General features: G+C 38.7%; 1 protein-coding gene across 1 annotated transcript; it reads left to right on the forward strand.

The window, feature by feature from the left end:
* Positions 1 to 2,601: 2,601 nt before the first annotated feature.
* Positions 2,602 to 7,448, forward strand: LOC129703577 (C-C motif chemokine 8-like). The gene is made up of 4 exons (XM_055646165.1): positions 2,602 to 2,784; positions 2,900 to 3,020; positions 4,400 to 4,477; positions 5,936 to 7,448. The coding sequence occupies exons 1-4, from the start codon at positions 2,712 to 2,714 to the stop codon at positions 5,961 to 5,963; spliced, it is 300 nt and encodes a 99-aa protein (XP_055502140.1). The 5' UTR covers positions 2,602 to 2,711; the 3' UTR covers positions 5,964 to 7,448.
* The last annotated feature ends 2,182 nt before the right edge of the window (positions 7,449 to 9,630 follow it).

Here is a 9,630-nt window from a genome sequence, read left to right on the forward strand (position 1 = left end):
TTACACACACACTAGGGAAAATTTACAATTTTTACCAAAGCCAATGAACCTACAAACCTGTGGCGAGTGAGAGGAAACCAGCGCACCCGGGCAAAACCTACGCAGGTCTCAGGTAGAATGTACAAACATCACCCGTGGTCAGGATCAACCTGGGTCTCTGGCACTGTAAGGCAGCAACTCTAGCGCTGTGCCACTGTGCCACCCAGTAACTCCATGCTGGAGTTAATCCAACATTTTGTGTCTAAGTCACTTCAAGAATTTTGGTTAGAAAGGGATATGGATAAAAGATCACAGGGCATAATTAGGATTAGATTTTGCTGTGTTGGCCAGTCCAATCAATCAATCAATCAATCAACCTTTATTGTCATCTTGCAAAGCAACAGTTGTACAGTGCAAAATGAGAAGACGTTTCCCAGGGAATACAGGAGCATCGCACATAAAACATAAACATTTCACACATAAAAATAAAAACAGTAAAAACAAACCAGTCCCTGATAAAACAGTACAAATAGTTAAAAAGTGCAGGTAAAAACAGCAACATTAAAATACAAGTAAAAACAGTTATAAATTGTTCAGGGCAGCTGATTTAAGTGGCCAGTGCCAGAGTTATTAAATTGCCAGTGCAAAAAGCAGCAGAATCAGGTAGAGTGACTGTTTAGCAGCCTCACAGCCTGTGAAAGGAAGCTGTTTAGCAGTCTGATTGTCTAGGCTTTGATGCTACGGTATCTCTTGCCTGATGGCAGGAGATTTAGATGTGTGTGTGAGGGGGTGCAGTCTGTCCTTTGCTATGCTCAGTGCTTTTTTCAGGCAGCGGCTCTGGAACAGTTCTTGTACCGAGGGTAGGGAGACGCCAATGATCCTCTCTGCTCCGTGACCCGGATGAGGAAGACCATTTGATGTGAGGCATTGAGATGCTTTGTGCAGGTAGAGGACTCCCGCAAGTCAGGGATACATCCAAACTTTTTTGCTGGGACCTGTGTACTTCCAGTAACATTCATGAAGTTGACTAAGTCTATAACAAAAGTCTTGTTAATTGGCAACATATCCATTTTTTTTTAATTACTCTCTATAATCAAAGGATAATGACAAGCCATGAATTTCTGTAGGAGGCACTGCACCATTGTATCTAATTCTTCCAGGTCCCCTGATGCTAAAGAGAGTAAATCACCCAGGTCTTACAACGACAGATTTCCAAACCTGTGATCTTGCTGGCAAAATAAGGCTGACTATGTAGGATCACTGTTACCTCAGCCGTTCCAAGTAGCCAGACAAAGTAGTCTACATCTCCTGTTCCCCTTTCCCTGATTCTCATTCTGAAGAAGGGTCTCGACCAAATAAGGACCCTATTCCTTTTCTCCAGACATGCTGCCTGACCTGCTGAGTTACTCCAGCTTTTTGTGTCAATCTTGACTTACATGTTCCTTCATTCAGATTCCTTTAAGTAGATCACTAACAGCTCCACAGGAGACCTTCACTAGATTCACAGTCTTGAAATGTCAAAAGACCACTGCCTAGAAGTTTATCTGCAATGTGCAAACGGAAATCACACTTATACGACATTAACAAATTTCGGTTTGGTTTTGAGGCGAATTAATGCTTACTATTAACATGGATGTTTGTTTTTGGCCAAATGATGTCAACAGGAGTACAACACACGGCATCCTGGTGAGATTTACATTCACAACAGTCTTAATAAAGTTGGCACAATACACCACCAGAAAATTAGATGTTCTTAATGCGGAGGGACGAAGTGAATATCATTTAAAGAAAAGGGCACTTTTCTCTGCAGTCATATGCTGAACATTGCACAGCCCTACAAAAGCATGTGCTATGTAGACCAACCCAAACTGAGATACAAATCACTGTACTAACGGTTCCTCTTCTAATTAAAGTGGTTAGAAATGCAAGAAGAGAAAGCACTTCAAAAAGGGAAGTTATGTTATATTCTTCAGCTCAGAAATGATTAAACACAAAACATCTGACATATGTAATAGTAGGCAAAACCTCTCTCCCTTTCCTCATAGAAAACGATGCATAAATGGATCACACTACAAGCCAAACAGCCATGAGGGAGTGTTTGCAATGAATAAGGGCATGATGCCATGATGGGTGAGACCCCACCAGCAGGACAGGTAAACCTACATGGGATCTGAAGAAGATCAGAGGAGGTAAAATCCATTCACGTTGCCAGTCAGGTGTCTCTGAGATGAATGTGTGCATCATACGAATACTTGCACCTTTATGAGCTACGCAATTCAGTCAAATGCATTTTTTAAGTGCAAAGGTCCCATTGACCAAAAAGTAGTTTCCAGCTTTGTTGGAGGAGTATGTTTAGATTTTGCAATGCAGTTGTGAGTAATAGTGTCACATGGGATGCTTATCATAAAGGCTAGACTGTAAGAACTCAGGGCTGAGACTGAGTGTACATGCATTTGCATATAAAAATATATTTCTTTGAAAATCTGTCATAAAACTAAAATAACTGCATTTGTTGTATATTTTTCAAAAGCACATTTTCTCATATCTAGAAAACCACATGAATGCAGCAGGTCATGACTGCGCATGCGTTTCTGTGTATGACGTTCATTATGGGTTCAATAAAAGGAAATAAGTGAATTGTCGAGAGCAGATCAAAGCTGAGCCACTTTTAGCTTCACTGCAACTGTTTCTGCCAAAGAGCTGGGTTGGAAAATAGTCATAAGAAATCTACAATGCATTGCACCAAATTGCTTCAAATCACCCTTATCCTCGTACTAGTGGGGACAATCTTCGGAATGAGCTCATGTGAGTTTTGCACCTTTTAGTTTTATTATGTTTGACGGACAGATGCAACAGTTTGATTCGGACTGCGTTGTGTCTTGCATCTCGCCTTCGACTAAAAAAGTGTTGTGTTTTTCAGATCTCCGACCAAGCAGGGTTACCACAAACTGCTGCAAGAAAGTGTCAAGAAAGCCAATTCCCTTTCATATCACACATTATAAGCTGCAGAATGCTCTTTTTCCATGCGTGGAAGCTATAGTGTAAGGAACTATTTTTAAGCTCTTCATTTATCAGTTATTAAAAATGTTGGGAATGTTCTTTTTACCCTTTGCCCCTTTCATGATAGATTTGGATGGTGCTTGGATAGGGTTTGAGTTTCTTGCTATTGATGGGTATATTGCCTGCACATACTGCCAAACATCTGAAGGATAGAAGATATTGAGCTTAGCCAAAAGATGCAATCTAGAAATTCCAAAAAAGAAGTGACTAGCTCGGTGAATGCGGAAGCCATATCCCAACATAGTTCTTGATGTCTATTTTCAATGATGTTAACTAGCTGGACTATTGTATATTCACATGTTGACCATATGCAAGAGTGGGTTCCAAAGGATGATTATGGAAGCATTAAATAAACAGTATCGTTTAGCAAAAGATCACAACACGTATTGGTGTGCAGTGGAGGACATTGAGGACTGAGGGAGAGGGGGAAGACATACATTTGGAACAGAAATTGCTTGTTCTTATTTGGCATGGCAACAGTAATTTGTTTTTTTTTAAATCATAAGATTTTTCTATTTTCTGATATAACATAAACTGCAAATCACATTGACATTATTTTGGCATATATTAGAAAAGTATTTTATTGGCAGGGTCAAATAAATCATTATTTGAATAATGGTAATGTCTATTTGAAAAAAGAGTTCAAAATATCTGGCCCAGAAACTGAAACTAATGGATTATTGTAAATATTGTAACACGGAGCAAATGCATAAAGTTGTACATTATCTCAGAAATTCTGTGGCCATTTAAACACTGACTAAAGTTATTATGACATTCCATCCTTAAGGTATTACATATATATGGCAGATGACATGGAGCTAAATTGTATTTTGGAAGATTATTTATCTGTAAACCTCATAAATATTCAATATCTTAAATATCTGGCTCAAGGAATTTCACAAAGAGTGTTTTTATGTATGAAAACCTCTACATCTTTTAATAGTAATAAAGGACTTCATTTACTCTGTTACTAATTACAGTTTTATAGGAAATAGACAACCATGGCTAATCTTCCACTAAAAGCTAAAAAAAAATCAATTGCGTAATATAATAGTTAAATGCTGTCTACAAATCTTGTTGGTTTGTTTTCTCAGCAATGTCTAATTAAAAACTTCAAGTTAAATTATCCCTCACATGAAAGCTACTCATAGTGAAGTTGGTTTAAAGATTTATCATTTGCTAGAAAATGGAAATGGCTTTGCTGTCATTTAATACGTATTACATTTCTTACAATATCTAACAAGCTATGAATGATGAGTTGTGTCTCCAGTTGTAAATTGAGTAAAAATATTGCATATATGTTTCGGAATCTAACTTTTCCAAAGTTATAAAAATGTTCCCATCTCCATTGGTATTTTAGTTTCTACACATCGGAGAGAGGAGCTTTCTGTTCAAACCCTTCCGCACGCTGGGTATCGCGAAAGATTGCAGTGATCATGTAGGTTAAACTATGTATTTCAGAATTTGAGCACGCAGTTTTCTTTTTTCATTATGCTTCGCTGATATTTTGCCTGCTATAGTATCTTATTACTATTGTATAATATCTGATTCTCTATGGTATACATATTGTGCATTCGGTGAAATAAAGATGCAATGCGGTACAGCGCATAAGCTTTCACCCAAAAGTCTACCTAATAATATTTAGTGATGTATCTGAAAACATCTAAAAATTAGTGCAATTAGTGTAAAATGTTTAATAGCACTAGAATTTGGTTGAGAAATATTTTGATTTTATAAAAATATTCATGTAAAGAGCCTTATTCACATTAAGTGTGTACTTTTCCTTGGTATCAGTATTCCCCCTCCATCTGCACTTCTTTGATAATTCACAAAGCATTCCTTCAACGTGTCATCCCTTCTTTCGTCTGTCCTCTTGGTTTTCACTTTATCCTGTTTTCTTCCAGTCAGAGGAAGACTTATCATGTAATCTTAGCTTTATGTCTACCCTTTCCCAGGGTCTTAACCTTACATGTTTTTATAATCACAACAGCACCTAAGCACCATTTTCTTACTTACTTTATCTTTGCTTTCATGCTTCAATCTTGCCAGCTTGAGTTTTGTTCCATCACCAAAGATTCTGAATAATCTGCACAGTGGCGCAGTTGTAGAGCTGTTGCCTCACAGCACCAGAGACCCGGGTTCAATCCTAAACTCGGGTGCTGTCTGTGCAGAGTTTGTATATTCTCCCTGTGACCACATGGATTATCTCCAGGTGCTCTAGTTTCCTCGTGCATTCCAAAGACGTGCAGGTTTGTAGGTTAATTGGCTTCTGATAAAATTGCCCCTGGTATGTCGGATGCCAAAGTGGGATAATGTGGAACTAGTGTACAGGTGATTGATGATCAGCATGAGCCGAACGGTCTGTTTCCATGTTGTATCCCTAAACTGAACTAAATTGAACTAAACTGAACTAAACTAAACGCAATTTTTTTTTTTAAATGGCTCCATTTATTTCATCCTTGCCCTTCATCTTTAAGCCGATTTCCTCTGGATCTTGCAATTTGACTTTTCAAGAAAAAACATACTTGCATGTACAAATCGCCACTCTTCTGAAATTTTAAAGCAGTTCATATATACAATACTCTTTTAAAGAATAGTTATTGTTGCGAAGTAGGGAACATGGAAAATAATTGAATGCGAGAAACAGGAACAATAATGACTGAATAACATAACTTTTACTCACATTAATTATGGGAACAATAAAAAAACGCCAGAACATCAGCAAGTCCGTCCTAATTTTCTTTGAAATAGTTCATCCGATTTTTTTTCATCCACGTTTCTCGAAAATGCATTTCAGTATTATGTCTATTAATTACCCTGAATTATGCAAATTCAGAAATAGGATTATGCAAAATGGTTTGAGATTTGATTATATATTCTTTCTCTTTATTTCCAGCAACCAGACGGAGACTGGCAGCACCTAAGAATAGCAAAGAGATGAAGACAGAAAACATTTTTGTCTTGCTCTTTTGATCTCCAAATCAACTCTTTCTTGCAGAAAATCCAAGAATTCCAGATTTTCTGCTATGAATGATGTTCAAATAAAACTTCTATTGGATATTGGAATCCACTAATTCTCGCAAAACACGATTATATAGCCATTTTTAATGATAAGCATGAACATTTTTTGACTCTCATGCTACAAATTAATTTTTTAGGTCAACTACAACATTCGGGCTTAATAAAATTATTCAGGTATAGAACATCAGAATACATTCAAATATTTGACTGCAATCCTACAATTTTAAATTATTTGATTACATATCTTGGTTTTACTTATTATACAAAACATAGAAGTAAGCATGCTAGGGCATTGTAGTCACCCAAAAAGGGAATGTTAAAATTATTTAGATATGGTGTGACAAAAGACAGGAATATGGATTCCCATGCCCTGCTGTCATTTTGTGCAGATGCAGTGCAAGCAATAGGGGATTTACCAACCTGCTTCTTGCTGGAAACTGGGGCACAATTTGTCCTTGGGTGGGGGTAGGGGAGAAAGCAAATGATTAGGAAGCAACACCTTTGGGTAAGGGAAATCTGATATACTGGCTCACAATTGAGGGAGGGGTTAGGGATTGTGGTACTCTGCCTACGAGGAGGAGAAGGCAAGGTAGTGGTGAGGGATCAACAGTCGATAAATTGGCTCCAATGCTTTGGAGAGCCAGTGAGATGTAAAAATATCAGTGAAGTAATATATTTTACCATTTGAAATGTGACCATAACATGATACCAGAGAGCACCATTACATCGGAGGCTCCAAAGTAAGTCTTCAGAGACTTTCTGGTTCCAATTACAAAGCCCATCTTAAGGTGCCAAACATATTTATGATGCTGTTTTGCTCTTTAATTGTTAACATCACATTTTGTGCAAAGGCATATGTGGCAATTAAAAATGCTCAGAACATGAAACTGACACAACTGAATTTCTAGATTTATACTCTTCATGTAATAAACATTTTTCTTTTGTGCAATTTATAGCTTTATGTTTTTTTAGGTATGAGAATCGAGAGACATATAGTTTAGCTGGATAATGAATGTGAAGCAGGTAAACTACAATCTAACATAGGCTGAAGGAAGTGACTGACCTACTGTAAGCACCGCAGTTGTCAGCCATTAGATTCTTGAACGCAAAGATGAAACATTGCTTGAGGTTGCTGCAAGTTAGTCGTGCATTTCAGGTAACATCATAAGGAAGCTGTAGTCGCTAAATTATTATTATTTTGCATTGTGCACTAATGTTAAAACAATGCCTGGGAAACTGCAAGAGCAATAGTTTAGATTATTGAACAGTTTCTGTCTCTGAGGATTCTTTTATAGACTTGTTATTGGATTTGTTACATTTATTTTTCCATTCTATACAGTTGGATTGCTGTTTCATTTCTTAATAAAAAAATAAATGTGGGCATCAAATCAGCTGTTTTTTGTGTTCATTAAAACCACTCTAGAACATGCATTGACGACAATCACAAGCTACACATTCCACCATCAGATTCAGTTCATGTTAGCCCCTAACAAATTAGTCATATCACTTCCATTCCTCCTGTATATCTACTTACCGTCCTGGAATTTAGTCTTGCTCACCCAGCATATCATCACTGCTACTGTCTGTGTGGAGTTTGCACGTTCTCACTGAGACCACTGGAGCCAGGGGTTCCAGTTTCCTTACTCGTCCCAAGGAACAATTCTTGTAGGTTAATTGACCAATTATGGTAAGTCGTAAATGAATCAATGTGCAGGTTTCATACAGGAAGTAGTAGATATTTACTCTAGATTAGTTTAGAGATACACTGCGGAAACAGGCCCTACGGCCCACCGACTCCACACAAACCAGCGATCCCCGCACATTAACACTATCCTACACATACTAGGGACACATTTTTACACTTATACCAAGTTAATTAACATACAAACTTGTACATCTTTGGAGTGTGGGAAGAAACCGGAGGTCCCTGAGAAAAGCCTCACAGGTCACAGGGAGAATGTACAAACTCCGTATAGACATGCACCCTTAGTCAGGATCGAACCTGGATCCCTGGTTCTGTAAGGCAGCAACTCTATTGCTGTGCCACCGTGCCTCCTGAAACCTAAAATCTTGGAGGAAACCCATGTGGTCACGGGGAGAACATATAAACTTTGAACAGACAGTATCTGTAGTTGGGATCGAACCCATATCTCTGTTGCTGCAAGTGCTGTAAGGTGGCACCTGTGCCACCGATCTGGATCAAATCTGGATCCTGAGAGCATTGAGACACTAGCACTACCTGCTGTACCACCACACCACCCATGTAAGGATAGTCACAATACATGAATTATTTGAAAATTATCTGAGATTGTAGAAGACAAAGTTCTTCACGTTAAATTTACTACAGGTCTGCCACTGATTTTCTGGCACATTTGGTTCCAGCGGTTTTCTGGATTATCCATTTTACTAGACCAACAGAGGCCATGGTCTCCAAGAGGAGTACAACAGTACCAGAGAGGTCTTCCTGGCCATCAAAGATACCAAACCACAAAGTTGGCCTCGGAAGTTGGCTATGGGAAGAAATCTGTCGACTTCTGCTGGACCGGAGTTCCAGAGCTCTGGCTGCAGAAGGCAAATTCGACCCGCTGATCAGCACGGAAGTCCCTATGAGGTCCAGATCGGCCATCTCACCCGGCCTGGGTGCCACATTTTCGGGTGGTCTTCCAAGTGGGATTTCAAGTGCGTTCTCATAATTTTGTCCGGATTAAAGGAGGTGCGGGACCACCAGCCCCACTCTAGGCATTCCCCCTTATATCTTTTGATCTCTCGCCCTCTATTGTTTCCTTTAAGATCCTCTAAGACCTGGTCCTTGTCGATGGACAGGTATCTGGGTAGGAGAGATATGGGCCAAATGGAGGCAGATTCAATGAGGCCAGAATGCCAATTTGGTCAGCATGGACAAGTTGTGCAAATGGGCCTTTTTCTACATGGTAGAGCTTTATGCCTGTATGGCTCTCTCTATGTAAACAGTCCAATTGCAACTGTTGTAATTGCATACCTGCTATTACCTTTGTGCAATGAGAGTGCATTTCAGGATAAGATATTACCCATTCAGGAGGAAGGTGAGAATCAATTTCTGTTCTCAGCATGTCATGAATTTTCAGTGTTCTCCACCCAGAGCCCTGTGAAGGATGTAATTGAATCATTCATTGTTGAGTTAGACAGATCATTGTTACAAAGGAATGTCATGGGTTGTGGGAAACAAGCAGAAAAGTGACGCTCAGGTGAAATTAGATCAAGCATAGTTGTGTTGAAATGGCAAAGCTGTCAAGAGTGGATGCTTGGTTTTCTCCTGTTTATTGTATTCATTCATTTATCTGTTCTTTGGCAGAGCTGAAAACTTGTATTCGACCGACTATCCAATACACATAATATCTAATTTTCCATTCTATTCTATTCTATTCTATTCTATTCTATTCTATTCTATTCTATTCTATTCTATTCTATTCACCTTATTGAAAAGGAACATTGGTGTTAAAGAGTGGAGATTGTTGGTCGGTGTGGACTCAGTGGGCTGAAGGGCCTATTTCCACGCTGTATCTCTGAACTAAACTAAACAATTACCTTGCT

Source organism: Leucoraja erinacea, chromosome 14 (genome assembly GCF_028641065.1).
Source record: "Leucoraja erinacea ecotype New England chromosome 14, Leri_hhj_1, whole genome shotgun sequence".
NCBI lineage: Eukaryota > Metazoa > Chordata > Chondrichthyes > Rajiformes > Rajidae > Leucoraja > Leucoraja erinaceus.